The sequence below is a fragment of the Larimichthys crocea genome, chromosome XII, assembly GCF_000972845.2.
Source record: "Larimichthys crocea isolate SSNF chromosome XII, L_crocea_2.0, whole genome shotgun sequence".
Classification (NCBI taxonomy): Eukaryota; Metazoa; Chordata; class Actinopteri; family Sciaenidae; genus Larimichthys; species Larimichthys crocea.
The window spans coordinates 17,824,098-17,846,675 of record NC_040022.1 but is presented as its reverse complement, the minus strand read 5'-3'; the positions used below and the strand labels follow the sequence as shown (position 1 = coordinate 17,846,675).

At 40.5% G+C, this 22,578-nt stretch overlaps 1 protein-coding gene across 4 annotated transcripts; it reads left to right on the top strand.

Annotated features, from left to right (window-relative positions):
* The first annotated feature begins 983 nt into the window (after positions 1-983).
* wls (Wnt ligand secretion mediator) lies at positions 984-21,488 on the top strand. Of its 4 annotated transcripts, none has more exons than XM_010733346.3 (13): positions 984-1,451; positions 5,083-5,355; positions 11,268-11,392; positions 11,795-11,956; positions 12,104-12,240; positions 14,516-14,684; positions 15,476-15,595; positions 17,826-17,923; positions 18,153-18,216; positions 19,053-19,196; positions 19,329-19,412; positions 19,545-19,698; positions 20,532-21,488. In XM_010733346.3, the coding sequence occupies exons 1-13, from the start codon at positions 1,346-1,348 to the stop codon at positions 20,639-20,641; spliced, it is 1,746 nt and encodes a 581-aa protein (XP_010731648.1). In that variant the 5' UTR covers positions 984-1,345; the 3' UTR covers positions 20,642-21,488. The 4 variants fall into 4 exon arrangements, with proteins under 4 accessions (XP_010731648.1, XP_010731647.1, XP_010731650.1 ...); XM_010733345.3 differs by having other exon boundaries at positions 19,545-19,713; XM_010733348.3 differs by lacking the exon at positions 15,476-15,595 and having other exon boundaries at positions 986-1,451.
* The last annotated feature ends 1,090 nt before the right edge of the window (positions 21,489-22,578 follow it).

The window sequence follows — 22,578 nt, the reverse complement described above, 5'->3', positions numbered from 1 at the left end:
CTCTTAGCAACAAGAACTGGGCATCTCCATGAAGATCATACCATATGTTTGAAAGCTCCAGGCAACTATTAAGTAGACCTTGTTTTGACGACTGTTGTTTCTGAGGCCAAGAGTGAATGTTGAACCTTTTGAACTAATGTGGCCAGGAAGTCTTTAAAATGTGTCATCTAAAATTAACTGGGCAATAACAAGTTGCTCATAAAGATCATGTGAGGTGACAGAAAGCTCCAGAAGAGTTACTACTACTAAAGTACCTTGGTTGTTTTGTTTCTGTTTTTTTCTCTAAAAAAATTTAACTAACAATTATTTTCATTATCAAATCATCTGCCGATTATTTTCTAGATTAATCGTTTAGTTCTATAAAATGTCTAGATGTAGTTTTTTAAAGTCTAGGACAATGTCTTTAAACCTCTTGTTTTGTTGACCACAACCCAAAAATATTCAGTTTAATATGATACAAACAGAGAAAAGCATCAATTCTCATTATTTGAGAGGCTGAAAAACAGCATTTTCTATGATTTTTCCGACTGAGTTTCTGTGTTTATATTTTGGAAATACATGATAAACAAATTGCTCATAAGTATGGGTATCTCCATGAAGATCATGCCAGAGAAAAGCATTAATTCTCCATAATTGAGATGCTGAAAAACAGCATTTTCTGTCATTATCAAATCAGAATAGTAGAATATGTTTTTGTCAATCGACTAATGGAATAATCGACTAATTTCTGCATTCTCCAGTGGTGTCATGAAAGTCCATTTAAAATCATCTAGTTAGTGTAAAACATCACTTTTGCATGTGTATCATCTCAGACTAAAGCTGCAGAACATTATATCTTTCGTTTAGTGGATAACACCATCTACTCTAGGGTGTGAATCAAGAATAGGTTGTGAAGGACAATGTGTTGACGGTTATTGGGCACTAAACATGGGATAGGACCTCTAAAACCCCCCTTTAAATAGCCCTGGAGGATGTACCCGCACAACAGTGGCGCTATTACGAGCATTCAATGACACGGTAACCTGCATTACCAGCCTGTTTTGCAATGCGGTGGCGCTTCACAGATCTTTCCCCCTAGTCTAGAGTTGGCTGCTCGGGGATAAAGCTGAGTGCTGTTCGGTCATGTGATTCCTGTTTTTTTTTTTTTTCTTTCTCCTCTCTCTCCTCCTTCGAAGTTGAAAGGCAGGAGCAGAGCGGCGGAGGGGCCCAGCTTGCTTTCCTAGTGGCCGTTGATGCAACGTTTTTTTCGTTCCCCGTTCTTTTAACCACGTTATTGTTTGTTTCTAGCTCGGTGTGATAGATTTATTTTTTCTTTTTCTTTTCTACTCCAGCCTTTTTCTTCGCAATGGCGGGGGCTATTATTGAAAATATGAGCACCAAAAAGTTGGTGATAGTGGGAGTTATCCTGCTTTTGTTCCAGGCGTTTGCCTTCATGGTCGGCGGATTAATTGGTAAGTTTTTAAACGTTAACGTCACTTTTGTCACGTTCGGCTAACGTCTGTCTTTGTGCGCGCGTGCCTGTTGAAATGTAAACGTCAACGGTTGAAACACTCTTTAAAGTTGTGCCGCTCGTTACACGCCTGTTAATCAACATTTGCACAGTAATTAAAACACGGTGACACGCTAACTTTTAGCCGCGTTTGACCTACCACACGGCCGCCGTGTACAAAACAATGCGGCGCTTTCAAACTGACACCGAAGTGCACCCCTGCTAAATCACTGCTTTGTATCAAGGTGTTAGCCGCCCGCCGCATGCCACAGCAGCCGAAAAAAATACCTTCCTCTGCGGGTTAATCTTTAATTTTTAAACACAGTGACGCTCTGAAATACATTCAACCTTTTGTGTTTTCCCTTTTAATCCAAACACGAATGTTCTCCCCCCCCTTTTCTTCTTCCTCCTCCTTCCTCCTCCTCCTCACCCCCCACCTCCTAATATATAATGTCTGTCTGCTGTGAGGGGCCCAAGGCAGCATCCTCTACCTTCCTTTCACTCAGTCTTCTCCCCCCTGTGTGAAGCCTCCCCCAAATCCCTAAAGCCTGGCAGGCAGAGCCAGAGCAGAGCATTCATGTTTCCTACTCTCTTCCCCCTAGTTTCATTTGCATTGAGACAGACACATTCACACACGCATGCACGCACACACACACACACACAAAACAAAAACACAAGTGCACACAGCTGTCAAAGTTGCATTTTGCCTCGAGGACTGTATCAGAGTTGCTGTCAAATTTCTTCAAATTCACCCACCCACCCACTCATGCACACATGCACACAGCTACACACACACACAGATGATAGAAATCAAGTCCATGTGAAAGATGCCTATCTTTCTACAGGGCTGAATCTGGAAACCATCCCCACCCCTCTCTCTCTCGCTCACTACATAGCTGGTGATAAATTAGCTTGTTTGGTTCGTTCCCTGGCGGAGATGGTTTTAATGAAGTCAGATTCCTTTGTGTTTGCCCGGTGGCCGAGGGCGGTAGGGGTAATTGAGTAGAAAGGGGTTTTTCTCCCCTTGTTTCCCGACAAACCCCGGGAACACGGCATGGGGTCAGCCGGCTGAGGGGACGGCCATTATTCTGGACACACTGCGGTGGGGTCTGGAGGAGCCGGTGTGCTGCAGGAATCACAGGGTCACTGGATAATTGAACTTTAAAGGGGGTTGCAGATAACTGGGTTTAATTCAGTCTGCTGTCTCTTCTTTGTTGTGCGTGCTTTTTAGTTTAGTTTTACGCAGCTGTTAACACACTCACGCAGTTGAAGCTTTCTTGAAGATGGCCTTGGTTGAGTTTTATGAGCATGTGGATTGTCTTTTGCCCAAAGGGTGTGTATTTGTGGTGAACGCCCTTCGGCTCTGTTACGAATGAACATGATTAGATGTCCAGATAAATATCGTGGGTAAGTACTTCCACAGACTATTCTGTGTCATACCTTCTTAGCTCTCTTGCAGTGAAAAATCCAGGCTTACTTAATCCAGTATTACTTATGTGCTGACATCTGAGTCTCCTTAGATATGTCACTAATCTTTTTCATCAGCTGTATCTGGGCTTTCATGTTCACCCGGCGCGAGTCAGTACTTCCCACAAGCACCCTCGACAGTAATTACAGCTTATGGAGCCTTCCTAGATACGTCACAAACTTCTTGGTATATTCAGGACTCGAGTGTATAGTATTTGCATATTTATCTATCCACTGAGATTTAGTGGTTTTCAAAGCTGATTGGGCTCCATTAGGACTTTTTATATACTTATTTTGCCTGTGCGACAAGAGTCACTGCTCTGTTGACACATTCAAATCATAGGAGTTTGGTATTCTGAGATATGTGCCATCGTGTGCAGTAGGGAGTGGGTTATGATGGTGGGTGAGCTGTGGTGTATTCAGTTTCTCAGGTGAAATAATCTTTTGTCCTCGTCCTCTGGATCTTTTCAGCACTCCCTGTAAAGGCTAAAGTTCACAGGGCCATGGGAGCTAATTGTGGCTGGCTGGCTGGAAATCAGACACAGAAACAACATAGAGAATCTGGTTGGTTTTCCAAATAAAACACCCTGTGCAGACTTCAGACTGCATAACAGCCAAAAGGGAAACCATTTCACTATGTAGCATATTTACATATTTAGAGGCCCATAAACCAAGACAAAATGACCAAATACGAGCACGCTAACAAAGTCTGGTGGGCAAAACGCTCCGCTTCTGAAACGCTCCTCGTGGTGTTTGAAGTCGTGTGAAGGACGGACCGAAGCAGCATTGCGGCTTTGATGTGACGGAGACATATCCGGTGGGGTTTTGCCATAAGATTGGTTTACTGTATTGTCTCTGACTGAGTCTGCTCAGTTCGGTGAGCTGACCATCTCTGGGAAGCATCTTTTTCAATGTCCTAATTATGTTGCCTAATCTGCTTTTATGAGCTTCCAGCACTTTTCAAATCAGCAGTACCAATACCATTTCTTTGGGCCTGCACCTAATGATTATTTTCATTATCAATCTACCAGGAAATCTGTTTATTTTGAGATGTTATTTACTTCATATACTTGCTGTCATATAAAGATAAGAAAGACTTTAATGATCCTGGGGAAATTCACTTGTCACTGCAGCTCATGTACACTAGGCGGATAATGAATTAGAAATGTATAGTAGAAAAGTCATACTGAAAGAAGTCATGAAGTCATGTGAGTGTTAAAGAAAAAGAAAAGCAGCATATTCTCAAACAGAACTATGAAGGATAAGGAGAAGCCTGAACTGTGAAATTTGCCTTGCAAAAATCAATAAAATGATTTATGTATTATCAAAATAGTTACTGGATGTGCTGAGATTTGTGGCTATAACATTGCACAGTTCAAACAAAATGAAGTGGCTTTGAAGGTACTGAAGGTTTTCTCTAATATATGGATGACTTAACCTTGAGTTATTTGTTGCACCAGATAATAAGGGGGAAATCCTAGCTCAGGCTGATCTTCAAAAGGTCTGATATCACCTCCGCTAGGCTACATGTTTAAAAAAAACTTGACTTTAGCTATTTGCCTTGAGGCTACAACTCGACTCTCAAATGTCTCCGATGTAGTTCACATCAGACCTCCAGCTTTCACAACAGGAGACCAAAGTTTCTCTGTTTGCATAATAATGATAGGCCTTTTCCCCGAACCCTACTAAAATCCTGTGAGTGGAGACTACAAACACTGGCCTTGTCAAACTCATGAATCTCAATGCATAAACAATGTAATTGGTGCCTGAGAGCTTTCGGGAATTTTCCCTCCCCGTCACTTCAGAGAGAGAGAGCGAGAGAGAGCCTTGCTACCAGGCATTTTCTAAACAGTGTGAAAAGTAATTGCCAAAGTGTTTGGACTGGGTTTGGCTCTGACCCAACCTGTTGACTGTTCTTAATGGTTGCTAAGATATTAAAATTGTCCGTGCACAGTTTAATCTTCAGGGCTCAAGTTTTATTTATTGATTTGTGCTCAAACTTTTTGTCTGATTTATTAGTTTGAGGGAAAATTTGACTTGGCAGGAACTGGAAACACTGCACGCTGCAGTATTTCAATATGACACCTAGTCTAACATGTCTCCCACTTTGTTTTTGTCTCCCCCAGCTCCCAGCCCCACCACAGCAGTCCACTACTTGGCCGTAAAGTGTGTGGACATAACCAAGCATCGAGTGGGGACGAAATGGTTCATGCCTTGGGGTCCTAACCAGTGTGACAAGATCCAGTCTTTCGACGAGGCCATGGCCAAGAAGGTTGAGGCCAACAACATTGTATTTGCTGTCCACATTCCTCTGCCTAACAAGGAGATGAGCCCCTGGTTCCAATTTATGCTGGTTATCCTGCAGTTTGACATTGCATTTAAGATGTACAACCAGATAGGTGAGAACCAAAGTTTTCTTTTGGGTTAAAACCAAAGGGTGAGACAACAGCTCATGTTTCTCCTCTGGGATATGACTTTCAAGATGCAGGAGAGGGAACAAAGCCTAAACTAATGTGCACATGCTTGTAAAAGATCATGCTGTCTTACAAATAACTTGGCATTAAGATAATCTTAGAAAAAAACTAAAGAAATGTATGTAATGATTAACAAGTAATAATTCCTTGGTTAATTTAATAGTTGACAGTACCTTTCGAGTTTGTTACATTCTTTCAGTTGTGTCACTATTTTATCTTTTTGTCATGTCCTCACAATCTGATGTCAAATATTCGCAGAGGCTCAGTGTGACCAAGCTTGCCTCTGAAATATTCACCTCTATTGACACTTCTAATACTACTACTACTCATAATTTAAAGTGCAGAGTCGTTCCACCTTTGCCAATAATACTTTCTTAAAGTATCTTCCCATGAGACATGGTCGGCTGTGTTCTTATTTCAGTCTATCATGGTGAGCGCTCAGGGAATCCAGAGAAATGCCTTTGTTCAGTAGATTGGATTTCTGTTACACTGAAAGGCAGCAAACAATGATGGATGCCCTGCTGTTTGTTCTCTATAGACCCTTGGGGGCGTTTGTGGGTAGGTTAGTCAGACACCCATGAGACGGATATAAAGAGAGAGGTAATCTGGACCTGTTTCTTGTTGGTTGCCTCAGAGCAATGAAATGTCTTATTATCCAATCCTGACACCCACAACCAAATGATTCACATACTTTTGCTATGATGCTATCCTAGTTTAATGGATTTTAACAGTTTTCAAGATTTGTGTTTTTACACCCTTTTTTTTGTAGTTAGGATAAATGATGAGTGATTGCAATATGATTTCATAATATTTATGTTCCAGTATAAGCATCCAGTATTTGTTGATCATGAGTTGGTAACAATGCAGGATAACACAACACAGTGGCATCATAACAATGGAGATTAATGTTGCACATCATACTCCTCCATGTATACATTGTGACTCCCTTCACAGTGGTTTTTCTTTTGTTCTGCAGTGACATTACTTCATTCCCACTCTGTACGCCTGTTCTTACACTACTGGTACTACTTTGTGCTGCAGGTACAGTCACCCACAAGATGTACGCAACACTTTACAGCGTGCGTTACCAACTATTTCAGTGATTTTGGTGAAACTGGATTATATTTTGTAGAGATGTTTTCTGGGTTTCCCTCTAATGGCCTCCATCTGCTTCGTCTCAACTCGCAGTGATTTGATGGGCAGCAGAGTAAACTGCTGTAAGCTATAGCTGCTGTTAGTTATTGTTAGCTCAGTTTGTTAGCCGGGCTTAGCTCAGTGCACCGGGGGAATGTTGGTGTTAATACCACAGGTGTTTTGGACCACCAGGAAGAGGAGGTTTTCATGCCTGGGTGTGGGGGAATGCTGACTGGTATCATGCCAGAACCAGAGCTTGGCTGAGCAATGTATCCGGGATAAGCATGCGAAGAGGCCGTTGACAGAGGAAGCCAAGGAAAGAAAAGGAGAGAGGGCGACCTAGTTAGAGGTCGCCAGACAAGAGAAATTTCAGGGCTTTCTGGCTTTTAGCTTTTTGGCGAGAGCTGTGTGAACTAAAAGGCTGAAAGACAGATGCCGAGCTGGGCTTCTAGCTGTTGGCCTATGCCTTGTGGTGTTGCACTTTCTCGATGTTTGGTTGTTAGCAAAGTTGTTTTTGATCATATGTAATGTAATCCTGACAAATGCATGTGTACAACTGTACATATTTACAGCAGCGGTTGCCCTCTGGAAGTGGGGGGCGTTAAATTACTTAAAATACCTACAAAATGTTGCTTTAAAGCTTCAAGGAAAACAGAAATATTTAGTTTCTGTTGCCATGAGGTAAACTCCACCAGCAACTTAACTGTAATCCATTTTGCGTCTCCACACAGTGTCAGACAACACTTTTGTGACATGTACAGACAGACCTGCAGCAACTCAGTGCTGGAGTGAGAGGAAAAGGGGGGGAAGGGAAGGAGATAACTGGTATCTTGAAGAAGGCAGTGCTTGGTGTCCTGGAAGGGTGCTTTGGATACTGAAAGAAGGGATTAGAGCGGATCATGAGAAGGTCTAATAAGTGACTTGGAGAGTCTGAGAAAGAGATTTTGACTCTCATTTACATCTTTTGCTTCATGGCCTGGAATGTATAGCTATGCAGGTTAATGTCAACCTGAGCTTCATGTCTACGCTGACAAATGCCTGGAAACCTTTGTACACATCCACCACAGTCCAATTTGAAATCAACAGGAAAGTAAGAGGCAATTGTAATTATGCAGAGAACAAAAAGTTTGAAGGCTTGTGGTGTAATTTCATGTGCCCAGCCTTTTCTGGTTAAGACTTGTCTAAACAGTCATGTCATGGCCTCATTGTCAGCATCATTTGCTTGCTCACATTCTTGGCTTCAGCGAAAATGTGTTAGGGCTGGTGGGTTGTTTACTGCCTGGCTGCCAGACAGACGAGGATATGAATCAGCGCGGACCACAGACGGGTCTTTCTGCCAGATGCTAGAGACTCATTTTGATCTTTCTGAGCTAGATGAGGTGCTGTGAGAATAAGTGGATGTAAAGGGTGCTGAGTAATGTTGATGCTGCGTGAGGTGTATATACAAGCTAGCGCTGCAGGAGTGGGATTTAAACAACTCATGAACTCATTCATCTTTCATTTTTCTGTAGTATCCTGAGACGTAGTGTGCTATAAAGTAGAACCTGCTAAAATGTACAAACTAACATGCTAAAGTGACCCCTGCTGTTATTGGACTATCAACTGATCAAGTGTGATCAGTCTTTCTTCTCTGATAGTGTCATCACAAACAATATTTAATTTGTTCCACATCGTTACTGAACAATTAGCAGTTGAAAATGTATAGTATATTAATCCTAATCCTTAATTAGGTCATTTTTATCTGCCAAGAACTAAGAAACAGTAATTCATGCATTAACTTAATCTCTGTTAGATTATTACAATACACTCTTCTCTTGTGTCACACTTCAAAACGTTAAACTTTAGATCATTCAAAATGCAAAAGCCAGACTCATAACTAGATCCAACAGTAGAGAGCACTTTTTTTTTTTTTTTTCCTCTCCCCACTGGCTCCCAGTAGTCTGTCGCAGAATAGATTTTAAAATCTTAATGGTCACTTTTAAAGCCTGTAGACATCTAGCTCAAATGTATAGCTGGTGTGTTCACACATACAGCATAAGGAATTTTCACCTTGTGTTTACTTGCTTTACTGTCACGCTGTCATAATTTTCATGTAAATATTTCCCCTTAATCTGGCTTACTACAGCAGCATAAGCCAAATATAAACAGATTTTACAGCGATTTTTAAATAACCACATCATAATGCTGTTTTCTACTTGGTCAGGCAAGACAAGCAAACAACTTTTCAAATGTTTTCTGAACGGAGTTCGGCTCTAAGTAAGTCTCACCATTAGCTAGAATCAAGCAGCAGACATATTTTCAATATTTAACACTTCTTGCTTACGTGTCCTCCCTCTTTGTCTGGTCTCTCTAAAATATCAAGTAGTGTCCTATAACTGTGTGTGTCCTGGCACTGGTAATAAATTCTGTTCAGGCTCATCAGTTGTGGAAATGTTGGAAGACATTATTTAGGCTGTTGTATTGTAAGAATATAAGTCAAAAGAAAATTCATGCAAGGAAGGTATCAGGTAATGCATGCACTGAAAAAAATATTTAGGCCAAAATGCAGGACTTCCATGTTCATATCCATCCATTTGAATTACATAGATTTAATATGTAGCTATATTTAAAACGTATCCATACAATTTAACTGATTTTGAATTGTATTGTTTTCTCATTGGACAGATTTATGCAGATTTAAAGAAATATGAATACACACACACACACACACATATACATATACATATACATATACATATACATACATACATACATACATACATACATACATACATACATACATACATACATACATACATACATACATAAAAAATATTTTTACCAAATACTCATTTGAACTTTTATTCAAACAGATTGGATAGGATTCACATTTCTTCAACAGAGAACATACTTGATTATTTGTTAGTAAACTCCAACCCCCAAAAACAATGGTGCCATGTCTCCCGTAATTAACAAAATGGCGTCCGCTTGTCTGTCTAAATCCTGACCAGCACGCTGTCTCTCTCAAAGATTGGTGGATTCTTCTCTGCAGCTGTATGACAAATAAACACAAGGCAGTCTCTTCCTTGACTACCTTATCTGTGTAACAATGTGCGTCACCGAGAAAAGCTTTGCTCTTATTAACCACTCCACCCACCTGCCCCTCCCCAACACCAGGCACCCCTTGGCCGGGGTCCAGCAATAACACAGCTGTTGAGGAGGCTTAGTTTCCGTGGCGATGGCCGCTGGACTGAAGTGGAATGTTTGCATGAAGTGAGCTGACTTTCGAGGGCGTCTGGCTCGACCAATGGCGAAGTATAGGGCATTACAGAGACAGTCTGCTGCCAGTTCTCATCTGGCTCCCCCTCCTCTACTTTTTTTTTTTCCCCTTTCTTACAGCACAGGCCACTGGGTTCCTTTCTCTTCATTCCAGCTTGTTTCATAACAGTACAAGAGGCACTCTGGAGGGCTGGAGGAGAGAACACTTGGCTTTGTAATGTGATCTAAAGATGCAGTTTTAATAGCTTGGCTTTAGATGTTTTCGTTGGATTCTCTGGGCTGAGCTGTACGAGGCCAGCTCAAGGTCTTGTTTGAGTTTATGTCAAGTATGAAGTAACCTAGATCTGTCCCACTACGGAGAGCAGACTCAGTCACTGAATATGTTTACATGAAGAGAAATAATTCAGTTAATCTCACTGTTTCAGACTACTTTCAAGTGACAAGACCACATATTAACATTCAAAGGATTTGGGCTTGTATAAACATGTCTGTGAGCCAAGATCTAGTCTAGTTAAAAATCCAGCCTATCCCTATGAGAGAACTGCAGTCATGAAGCTCAGACTCTGTGATTTTTAAATGAATGAAATGTCAGTCCTCATTTTCTTGACATTGGACCACTCTGAAGCACACTAGCATGTGGAACACTTGCATGTTACCTGAATTGCAGATGAACTGCATGTTTTCAGATTGTAGTGGGGAAAGTCTCCATGTCAGCGCTAGCACACAGAATCTGGCACTGTGGCGAAAACATGTTTTTCCACTCATTGGAGTTGGGGTGCATCTTGGCCGCAAGGGTGTCTATCAAAAAAACAAACAAAAAAAACAGTGACCTGCTGAGATGTTGAGTCTGATCCAACTTTTTTTTTATTTTTATTTTTTTCATTTTTTAAATCAGGTCAAGATAGACATACACCATAGACGGTGAATGACAGTGAGGGAGCTCCAGCATCAAGAAAGGCGGTTAATCAGCGAAATAAATAAAGTTATTTCCTGATTGTTTCACAGCGGTTATGTTGAGCACAAACTAACACACCCCAGCAGATCCCCTCACCGCCTCCTAATACTGGACAACCCTGGCTGACTCTGTCTGAATGCACCCTTATAGTTAAAAGGACATAGTTGTCCATCACCAGGACTTAATTTCATCCTGTCACTTGGTTAATAACAGCCAGGATTTTTGTGAAGTGAGGAGGTATAACAGGCATCTGAATACAGATGAACATGAACGTCTTATTCAGTCAATTTTTTCCAGTTCCATCTAAATGTGTTCTGTAATCTCTGTGTAATACTTTTTTGTACGTAATGATTTTGATGCCAACAACAAAAATCATAACTGTGCACACTTTGTGCTTTGTAGTATATAAGGATGTCATTAAAGTCTTTGAAAGTCTCTCTTAAATATTTGTACTTATCTGAAAGTGAATTTCTGTTGTGACTCTTTCCAGATGAAGGAGCGATGGCCATGATAGACGTGGGCCTGGCCTACAGAGACGACACAGTCAGTGAATGGACAGAGATGGCCCACTCATTTGAACAGAGGAAGCTCAACTGCAACTTTACCACTTCTAAGGTGTGGAAATGACACTCACAATTATGTGAGGCATTACTAAAAGCAACAGATCATTCCAGTATGTTGCAACAATATTGCAACATTTCTAATACTACTTAGGGGATTTTGCTCCACCAGTTTACTGCTAATCATAATGATACTTTGCCAGTGTCACCAGATTTGGCTGATTCATAACTAACTTACGGCATTTATTTTATTTTATTTTTTTTTAATCGCAGCTGGATATTTAAACCATGGCTGATATATCCCAACTCAGCGACGCCTTGTTGCGCATGTAGATTACAACTGTTTAATTATAGGAGCTGAGTAAAGTCTGTAAGCTTTGGTATTATTCAAGGCGTCTAAAGTACCCTGGACGAATGTGTCTTAAACCAGATACATGTGTTACTGTGTGTTTTCCAGACTTTTGAGAATGAGGGACGTTACTACGAGTGTGACCTGCTGCCATTCATGGAGGTCGGCAGCGTGGCCCATAAGTACTATCTTCTCAACATCCGCCTGCCTGTGAACGAGCGCAAGAAGATCAATGTGGGGATCGGAGAAATCAAAGACATTCGTCTTGTTGTAAGTTGGCTTTTCACTTAGGCCCTGTGTGTCTGAACCTTTCAACTGTGAGACAGATTAGGCTATTGAGTGATATAGTGTTAGCTTTAGCCCTCGTTTGCCAATAAAATAACATGCACAGCTGAGATATTTCTTTGTTCTCCTTAGAGCATCCATCAGAACGGAGGCTTCACCAAAGTGTGGTTTGCCATGAAGACATTCCTCACACCCAGCATCCTCATCATCATGATCTGGTACTGGAGACGGATCACCCTCATGAGCAGACCGCCCGTGCTGCTGGAAAAGTAAGGCATCGTCTGTGTAGTGTTGTCTCGTATTCAGTTGTATTGTTGGCATCAGATTTATTATTGGAAAATGATAACTTTTGGCGTCACAATTCCAGCTGACACAATCATCACAAGATGAGTAATGCCTACAAATAAGAGGTTTAGGGTCATGCTCCCAGCACAGCCCTCTCAGACCCACCAGACCTTTTGGTTAACCTGGCCACATGTCACTCAGAAAACAGAGTTTCATTGATATTAATGAGACAAAACGGCATGTTCTTGCTACATTTCCACAGAGAAGAAATAAAACTATTTGGATTAGTTTTTGGTGGTTTAAACCACAAAAATATCTTTTTGGATATCAAAACTTCACATAAAACACCAGCAAAGTGTCAAATATGGGAGCTTTTTAAATGCTGTGGAGTTTTTGTTTGTGTCTGCTGGGTGATGATCAGTAAATCAAATGTGTGTAAATGGGCCACTTGGTTTCTGATTTCAAAGCAAATAAAGACTTTACTCTTGCCAGATTTCCTCTGAAAATGTATAAATATATTGGCGTGAGGGAAGGATTCCTAACCTGAGATATTTGTGTTTATTCCTTAACCAAATATTAACCAAGAATGTTAGGGCAGCAAATGCGGGTAGTTCGACCTGACTGAAGCAGATAGTTTGAACCTCCATAGTGTAGAAGGTTGAAGCTATGCTCAAAGCCCAGTATTTGTCGAACCCCATGCCATGCTGGGAAGACAGATCAGTAGGCTCTGGTGTCCTGCGCCGCAGGAAGCGCCTGGCGAAGCGTGAAACGTGTTAGAAATTCTGCAAGCTAGCACTCAGCCGACACACACACACACACACACACTCAGGGCATACACACCAGAGAAACACACAGTCAATGTGTCTCTCCTTCCCTCTGTATTTTCCGGCTCATGGCTCTTATTCCCAAATGACAAGCACGGTCCGAGGAAGTGCGAGTCGTACCCTATTTGTGGATAGCGGATGATTTTTTCATGCTGTAAAAGCTTCATCAGAGTCTGCTGTTATGCTAGTTCAGAGATGTCTGAGGATAGATGTGTCTCTCTGACTAAATGCGGAAAAAGTCTGAGGGTGTTGTCATTTATGAAATAGGTAAACCCTGAGATCTTACACTTAAACACCCATCATCTTCATTTTGTGACTTTAGAAACTTCTGCTTCTATAAAAGCAGACATAAAACAGATGCTGTGTCATAACAGGAAAAGAACAGATAGGATTAATAGCATTAATGATGGCTCTGTTCAGTGTGTCACCCAAATGGAACGCACCCGTAATTAATGTTATTAGTTACACCTGTGCTTATTCTGCTATCACCTGTCAAAATGTCCTCTGAAGACCTCCACCACATTAACTTACACGCACTCTCACAGATAGATATGGGCCTCCGGCTCTCCTGTGTGTTGGTGGTGCTCAGGACACATTCCCTGCATACCAGTCAAATGTGGTTTCACTCTGTTCGCTCTGTAGAGCATCGCTGACGAGCTGTCTGCAGCCGAATGGCTTACAAGCTGTGCTACATTACTTCTATTACTCACCGAGTTTGCAAAAAAATGTTTGTGCCCACATGTTTTCAGGTCACCTTTTATCTTCTGCTCTTTTTTTTTTTTTTTTTCCCCTCCCCCTCTCGGCCCGTCACACAAACACACACAGTGTAGCTCTGTTTTGCCTTCTTAACTCTCTATTTACGATCATCCTTTCATCTACTGGCAGCATGCAGGGACAGGCTGCAGACGCTCAGAAGACTGGCTCTATTCTGTCTTTCTGTAGGCCGATCTTTCTTAGTTCATTCACCCTAATTTCTCTCTCTCTCTCTCTCTCTCTGTAGATGTCTAGATTTCAAGGTTGAGGGAGGTTGGCTGTAATAATGAGGCTTATTTGGCAAGGTAGTGAATTATGTAGAATTGGTTAGGTCAGTGGGGACACATTGTGCTTGTAGCTGAATGGATAATCTAATCAATAATGTCCCAAGATCTAATGAGCCTGCTACAGCAGATGAAGATGTAGCCTTGCTGTAAAACATTGATTATTCCCTGTGTAGGAAATGTAGTCCAGATTCAGGTGCAATGCCTGCCAATTAAAGTAACTCAACAGAATTCTATTGCTTAACATATAACCTTCATTATGAGCAAACATTAATACATCTATTTAAACACACAATATACAAATACGTGGTTCCCATTTGTGATGCCCAAAAATGGTTTAATCCTATGACCCTCAGCTGTTGTTTTTATAGTTTTAAGACTTGTTTTTGCTCCCTCAGGGTAATCCTGGCTCTGGGTATCTCCATGACGTTCATCAACATCCCAGTAGAGTGGTTCTCCATCGGCTTCAACTGGACCTGGATGCTGCTTTTCGGGGACATCAGGCAGGGCATCTTCTACTCCATGCTGCTCTCCTTCTGGATAATCTTCTGCGGGGAGCACCTCATGGTACTGTACACGGCACCGTTTAACTTGATGTTTTTTCTGGCTGATCTACAGGCTTGCCTGCTAAATGCTCCTATCAGAGTCCTATCATTCCACCATTCTGGGACTACGTAACGGTGTCTTGCTTGCTTAGAAGAATGCTTCACAACTTGTATGCCGTTTTCTCTTCCTTAATCCAGATTCATTTTTTTTAAAAAAAAGAGCTTCTGGATGTGGTATTTTTTTCATCTTGAAGCCTTGAATCTTATCCATGAATTCGGGTGGATTGGTATACATTATACCAAGATTATGTCTGTTATGTGTGTATTCAATGTGTCGCACTCGACAATCACCACTTTACAACCTTCTAAAATAACACTCAATACATCTCAGTACTCATCAGTCTGCAAGCCAGATATCCAGTGCCTTTTTTTTGTTACTTTATAAAAGTGATCCTCAGTGAGTGGATGAAAAAAGAGACTCTTGTTTAAGATAAACAGAGGTGAGCACTATTAATGGAAAACTTGAATTGACACAGAATATGTGTCTGTGTTTGTGAACTCGGATGTGGAGAGTTCAATTATTACTGGATGCCATTATTATTTATTTTTTTAGGTGGAAATTTGTTAGGTACAGTTTCCATGAGCATAAATCCCAAATACTTCTGCTTGTCTTTGCTTTTTTGCAGTTCTATCTACACTTTGTGTTTGTCTGCCAAACAGGATCAGCTAATTTCTGATTTAAATAATGATAATAAAAAAAAGATTAATGTAAAAAGGTTTTGCCCATCTTCTCTCACTGTTGTTTTTGTCCAGGAAACACAGCTCTTTGAAGCATTGGCTGTGGGCAGAGGAGAAGTGAAGATGTGTGAATGCTGTGTGTCAGCCATCAAAATCTTCCCTGAACTTGACCTTCATCCCACAAATGACTCAAAGGTCATTCTCATGTGACATCTGTTATTTGGCCTGGCTTGGGGCAGTCATGGAGATTATTCTCATTGATTGGACGGACTATTAACTCCATGTCTGCTTCAGACAGGATGACAGTCTCTTTACCGCTCCTCAGTTCTCTGGACAGCAGGCTGTTTCTCTCTTGCGGGCTTGGAGGCTGAGCTCTACTCGCTTATGCAAATAATGATTTTTAATTTTGCTTCTTGATGTTGATTGATGCCTCAACTAGTAACATGTTCCTTTCGTTTTCCGTTCCTAAACATGTTTGCTTGTCCTCAAGGTCCTGCCCTGGCACACACTCATGGATGACCTCCTGTTTGTGTTTGTGTTTCTGTTTGTTGTGCCTCAATGTACACTCTTTGTTTGCAGCGCCTAACTGTCAATCATGCAGTGTCTGGATACTTAGTGCTTGTAGTGTAGTGTTCAAGTAGGTTTCGCATGACATCCACGTGAGTGCTTGATCATAGCCAGTCTGAATATTTCAAAATGATGCTGTCCTCGCCTTCTCATACAATTGGAGCCTGACTGATACTGGATGTTTTTTGGGCTGATATTGATATCAGGGAGTTAAAAGATTCACATGTCAATACATCAGATGCTAATATTGTTTGATATTTAGATAAAAATAGGCCTTTCATTATATCAGTCTGGCTCTACATACAATTTTTAGAGATGTGATTTTCCAGGCTGCTTCAGGTATGTGCATTGTTATACAAGCTACCTGCTTGACATGTTGCACCAGAGCTCCAGGCCCTACTCCACTATGGTATGTAGTCACTAATCCCTTACATCCTTACATTCACTTCAAATCCAATGAGCGCTTCAGTAATTGGCTTGTGTCGTTGTGAAGAGCTGCTGGCAAATAAACCACAGATCAATGTTGTGTTACAGTGTCTGGAGTATTCACCCCCCTCCCCTTTTGAGCTTTTGTCATGTTCATCAATAGCAAGATTTATCAATATAGATTAGTTTAACATTAATTTTCTTCATGATTAATGATTGCTTTGTCCCATTAATCATGCTTGCACAATAGGTGGCAGACGTTCTTGACATGTTGGAAAGTCTTAATAGCCTTTTTGCAACTTGAATAGCCTCTGTCTGTGTCACCTCTGACCATCTGAACACTGCATTGTTTCCCCTTGCTTCTTTGCTTAACTGCTAAGCGCTGTCAAGTTGCATGAAGCAAACAGTAAACTGAAGTCCTGCCACAAATTCTGAATTGTGTTGTGGTCTGCACTCAATACAAACTGTCTCTTCCGCTTGCACAAATACGACTATAGAAGCTCTGCACAAACTTACAGCTTCAGTGCAAAGGGACAGAGAAACCGAGAGCCATGACGATGGATCAGAATCAAAGAATCAAAAAACTTCACGTGTTCATTTGAGTTTCATGATGACCTACATGAGCATTAAACGCACTTTCTGAAGCCAGCAGTACTGAATCTACCATCTATCACCTTTGTGCTGTTGTAACATTTCGCTTCATGTAATTGTAGTAATGGACTAAATCAATGAGGGAATAATGTGACAGAAATGACAGAAAATCTGCCAGCGAGCAGGTTAGGTTTATGGTTACCATGGTGACTGACCTGGATTTTAAGTTGGAACAGAAAACCCTGAGCTCATCTCGGGGTTAACAAACTCAGTTTTCACTAAACTCGCTTTCTAAACAGGATCCAGGACAGCCTTTACTGTGTCTGAGCTTTCAGAGTTGCCACCGTAGGCTTCGTCACTCCTGTCTTTGCACTGACTCTGCCCAATTCTTTCTATTTTCTTATCTATAATCATTTATGCTACTGTAATCTATGGGATATTTGTACATATCAGCACCTTCAGTTCATTTTTCCTTTTTGTCTTCATGTAGTGTTGACAGGTTTACTTACACATGACCTCAAGAATCCTGCTTATGTATGGTGTACATCTGGTCTGATGTAAAATCCAAGAGGTTGAATACTTTCAAAGGCACTGAACTGAGGGTATAGAAGCAGACACAGTTCATGGCTGTATTTATATCCAACTTACATATGTACATACATATATTTGTACATATTAAAAGGTTTTTCACAACTTGTCATCAATACTTAGCCTGGTGCACTCAGTCACATCAGGTACCTTGAAACAAAGTATTCATTTTGGCTACAGGACAGTAATATTCTATACAGTATGTGCTTGACCAGGAAGGATTCTGGTATATGTTTTGTCCATTTTCTCTCAGGACCAGACGGAGAGGAACCGTTTCTCAGTCTACTGGAAGCAGGTCGGACCCATCGTGTTTGGCTCCTTCTGCCTCTTTATCTTTGACATGTGTGAGAGGTGAGAAGTTTTTTATTTTACTATTTAGAACAAGAGACACACAAAAGTGATACACATCAGTATATAAACCATTGTATTAATGAATCCCATAAAATTCTGTTATTTCTGTCTTATCCTTAATCTCCGCATGCTGTGTGAATTATCTGCTTTTTCGCAATGAGATACTGTAGTGCGCACACAAAAGAGGAAGCATAAATGTGCTGTTTCTGTCTTTGTTTTGTGTCACCAGAGGAGTCCAGCTGACAAACCCCTTCTACAGCATCTGGGCGTCTGACGTAGGAACTGAGCTTGCTGTATCCTTTTTTCTTTTTTTTTAAACTATAAATCTGACAACAGTGTCAGAAAAAGAGCAAACAGCTTGTCTGACAGGTAGAACACTAAAAAAATAAGGTCACATTATGTTTCTCAGTTTTGCAGCCTATAAACATATTTATCGTCCTTGCATATGTGTTTAAATGTAGCTACTGAGGCTTGTTGATAATGAATATTGTTAGATTTTAAAAGGTTCCAACATGTCGATGCTTCCAGTTCTTGCAGCACATGTATGAAACACTCTTCTAGTTGGCTTTTAGCATAAATTGAAAACTGATCTCAAGACTAATAAGGTAAGAAATAATTCAGTAATGCCATATGTGAAAGTATTGCCCAGGGTCTCAGGATAATGTGTGTGTACTGGTTTGTTAGCCTTGCTTGCCAAGCTAAGCAATGCAAGATTCATCAGCACACCTCTTCAAAAGCACACAGCTTCTTTCAGTCTTTGAGTCCCATCAAATGAAAATGCCTCCTCTGTGTTCCTGACTCTCAGCTCAGGCTCATCAAATCTTTATAAGGCCCATCACTGACGTTTCTGCTCTGCCCTCTACTGCAGTACAGTCTGTTATGGTTTTATTAATGAGACGCATAACCTTGTGGAGCATTTCAAAGCATTTTTTTTTTTTACGATTTACAGATTTATAGTCAAGTGTAGATTAAAGCAAACAGACCCATGTTTCAGTTACATTCTGTGCATATGAGGCTTTCTTTGTATGTATTTGTATCTGTCAATCAATTACATCCTCTGTATATCTACACTCTGCATCACTGTAAGGAGGGTATTGTTTGGTTGTTTTCTTGACTGTTGTTGCATCAGATGGCATTCATAATTGTGGCAGGGATCTGTGCCTGTCTCTACTTCCTCTTCCTCTGCTTCATGGTTTTTCAAGTCTTCCGCAATATTAGCGGTAAGAGGACGTCCCTGCCTGCCATGTCCAAGGCCAGGCGCCTTCACTATGAGGTATGGGTTTTCAAGCTTGTGTTTTTTGATTTTCATTATCACTGATTTAAAAACTAAACATTTTGGTCTTGAAGGACTTCTCTGCCACATGGAGTGTATTTTTGGTTCTAATGAAATGTATCACTCCCTCAGGGTCTGATTTTCAGGTTCAAGTTCCTCATGCTGGTCACTCTGACCTGCGCTGCCATGACTGTCATCTTCTTCATCATCAGCCAGGTGAGTGCCATCATGTTATGAAAACAGAAGTAATTCCCTCCATAATTAGGACGATTTAGCTGATAATTGGTGACTTTTACTTTCAATTTCATTGGCTATGAAAGTATGACTTTGTCTTTCGTCTGTGTCCAGGTGAATGAGGGTCACTGGCACTGGGGAGAACACACAGTGCAGGTGAACAGCGCCTTCTTCACCGGCATCTATGGCATGTGGAACCTGTACGTCTTCGCCATCATGTTCCTCTATGCGCCGTCTCACAAGCGCTATGGAGACGGACAGTCAAGTGGTCAGTGCATCACTGGTAACTGTACATTTGTACTGATTTTCTAAAGACAGAACATAGATGGGAGTGTTGGTTTACAGTAGGTTTAGATGCAACTTAAAGGGTTCAGCTGTTAAAGTAGTTAAATGTTTGTATGTATACATTTGCATAAAATTGTTTTTTTGTTTTTTATTTTTATTTCCTGGTAGTAGATCTGTTAAATTAACTCATAAATTAATCATCATAAATGAACCTTCTCTTTTTACTAGAGTTAATGGTTACATTTCTTTAGTGTCCCAATAACTCGCTTCATTCTGAAGTGTCTGTAAAGCTGCCTATTCATGCAAAGTTTGTTTTGGAGGAGGGGATGGTGGTGGTGATTCAGAAGGACCCAGATTCCCAGGGGAAAGAAGGGTCTCTTTGGCCTGAGAGGGTGATTCTAATGGACACCAGGCTTCCTTCCAGACAGAAAGCAAGGGAAACAGTGAAGAGAGGATGGGGGAAGGGAGGAGGGGAGGGTAAGTGGGATGGGGTGGAGAACAGGGAAGTAATGAAAACCATCCATCCATCTCCTGACGTCAATGACACAGTAAGAAAAAGAGGTTTTGAAATTCTGGAAGCTTTCCCTGAAGTGCGTCAACCAATCTCTTGGGAGGGGCACCTCTCTCCAAGTTTCAGTCTCTGTGTTGATTTACTTTATCAGTTTTGCTTCTGTTTTGGACGAGCTGAAAGTATTAATGTTAATGACATTCAGCTAAACCAACTTGATATGCAACGGATCATTGCCTGCAGTAATACAGAGGAATGTGCACGACGAGAAGCCAAGCAAATAAGATGTGTGACGTTTCTGTGTGCAGGAGATGCTGGAGGAAACAGTGGAGAGGACATCCAGCTGACTACTACCATCACCCATGTTGATGGCCCCTCTGAGATCTACAAGATGACTGGAAAAGAAGCCCAGGAGTAAATTTCACACTGTAATACTACCTACTGCTCCAATGATCCCCTCCCTTGTACACGTAATCAAACAGGCTTTCTCTTTTTTACTGGCCCATAAACGGCATCAACAAATCCACCCTACATGTACCTACCAGTCCAGCCCTCACCTGTGAGACTTGTACGTGCCACCCTGTTACCAACAGTATCTCTCAAAGCTGAATATTATCAACACTCCTATCAGCCCTTTTCATTTCATGGTGGAATTCTTTCTTACATTTCATACTTTATGTAAACTATGTTGTGTTTGTAAATGTTGCACAACGCTTTTGACACCAAAAAAAAAAGAGATTAGAGTGTAAAGAACTGTTTCTTGGTGGTCAGAAGTTGAATTTGACAGCTGTCACGCTCCTGTTTTTAAAGTAGTGTGGTGAAACTAGAATCTTTTGTAAAGACTTGAGCTTTCAACAAAGATGGACAGCAAGATTTTGTGGATACATTTTAGCCACTGTGTTTAGTTTTCTGCTTATATGCTCAGTCAAAGCCTTAGTCTGTCACAAATACATATTCTTCCGTAGAAAGTAGATCATGTTGAGTACTGCTGTCAATCTTAGTCTTTCAAGAGATCTTTTTTTTTTGTATATCATTGGGGTGAAATGTACAGACCACATAGCCACTTTGGGAAATGCATACTGTACGTTCATTATGTTACAATGTAGATATCTATTTTTTATAAAGTGCTTATTTTCAGCTTCACAAAATATATACATCAAGCTCTATCAATGTTTTTGAAGTTGACTGTAGCCTATTATACATGGTTCTTAGTTTGTTTTTGCTTTTTATGCTAATTTAAATAAAAAGAAAACTTTTACTTAATACAAATGTGTATTGTCCGTGTTTGCCCTGAATGAGTCATGTTTTACACAAGTTTTTATGTTTAATCTTATTTGCCAGTACATTAAAGAAATTAAACAAATGAAAAAAGAATGCCACTTGTCTTAAATGTAAAATAGTGACCCAAACTTGCAGTTGTACATACTCTACTAAATATGCTAAACAAAGAATTGGGACTTAATTTTTATAATTTTCTTAAATGTATTGTTTCTGCAGCCACAGGTATTTTTAATTCCTAGCAATAAAATGTTAAGTAATGTTGTTAAACAATAATAAAAAAAATCATACATAGACAGTGTTATTACACTCACACCCACCATGACTTTTATTCATATCCTTCAACTGTGGTTTCATTAATGAGGTGTTAAATGAGCTAATTAAATTGCTTACATTTTTGGCGGTGTACATGCTTTATGTCTGAATGTGAACATGTATCAGTGTAGGCAGAGTGCGCCTCTGCAAGGCTCACTGCAGAACAACAACAAACCTACTTTCACTTTCCCATCAGTCAAGCTGGCCACAGAGAGCTAGTGAGACAGGAAGTTGAGCTTTTTGCTGCTTTTAACCGTAGTCTGAATTAAACTTATATGGGAGACAGATAATAATGGATGGATACTAATAGTTAAAAAATAAAATAATACAGTAAATACAATTTCAAGAAATGTGAAATAACATTTAAATCATTAAGTGTTGAAAGCCGCATCATCATATTGGTGCAAAATCTACATAGAAAGGTCTATTTTCATTCCAGCTCAAAAATTCTCCACATTGGCTGCCACATATCAGTAATCAGTATCGGTCTCAAAAATCCCATCTCAGTCGGGCTCATTGTGTCGAAATAACTAATAAATATAAATGTTGTTATCCCAGGATAACAGGATCATTTTTTCGAGACCTGAAGGTTACGAAACTTTGTTTTCTTGAGTAGAAATGTCAGAGGAGCAGGAAAATGTTGCAATTGCAATGATACTAGGCTATTTTGTTGTCTTGAGATTTCAAATGAATTCTTATATTACATTATTACATTACATTATATTGTGAAAACAAAGTTGTATTATATTGAGATTTCGAGGA

Coding starts and splice junctions, on each gene's coding strand:
- wls (XM_010733345.3), top strand. CDS start 1,346: ATGGCGGGGGCTATTATTGAAAATATGAGCACCAAAAAGTTGGTGATA. Junction 11,957..12,103: donor TCAAAGACATTCGTCTTGTT/GTAAGTTGGCTT, acceptor TGTTCTCCTTAG/AGCATCCATCAGAACGGAGG. Junction 14,685..15,475: donor TCTGCGGGGAGCACCTCATG/GTACTGTACACG, acceptor GTTTTTGTCCAG/GAAACACAGCTCTTTGAAGC.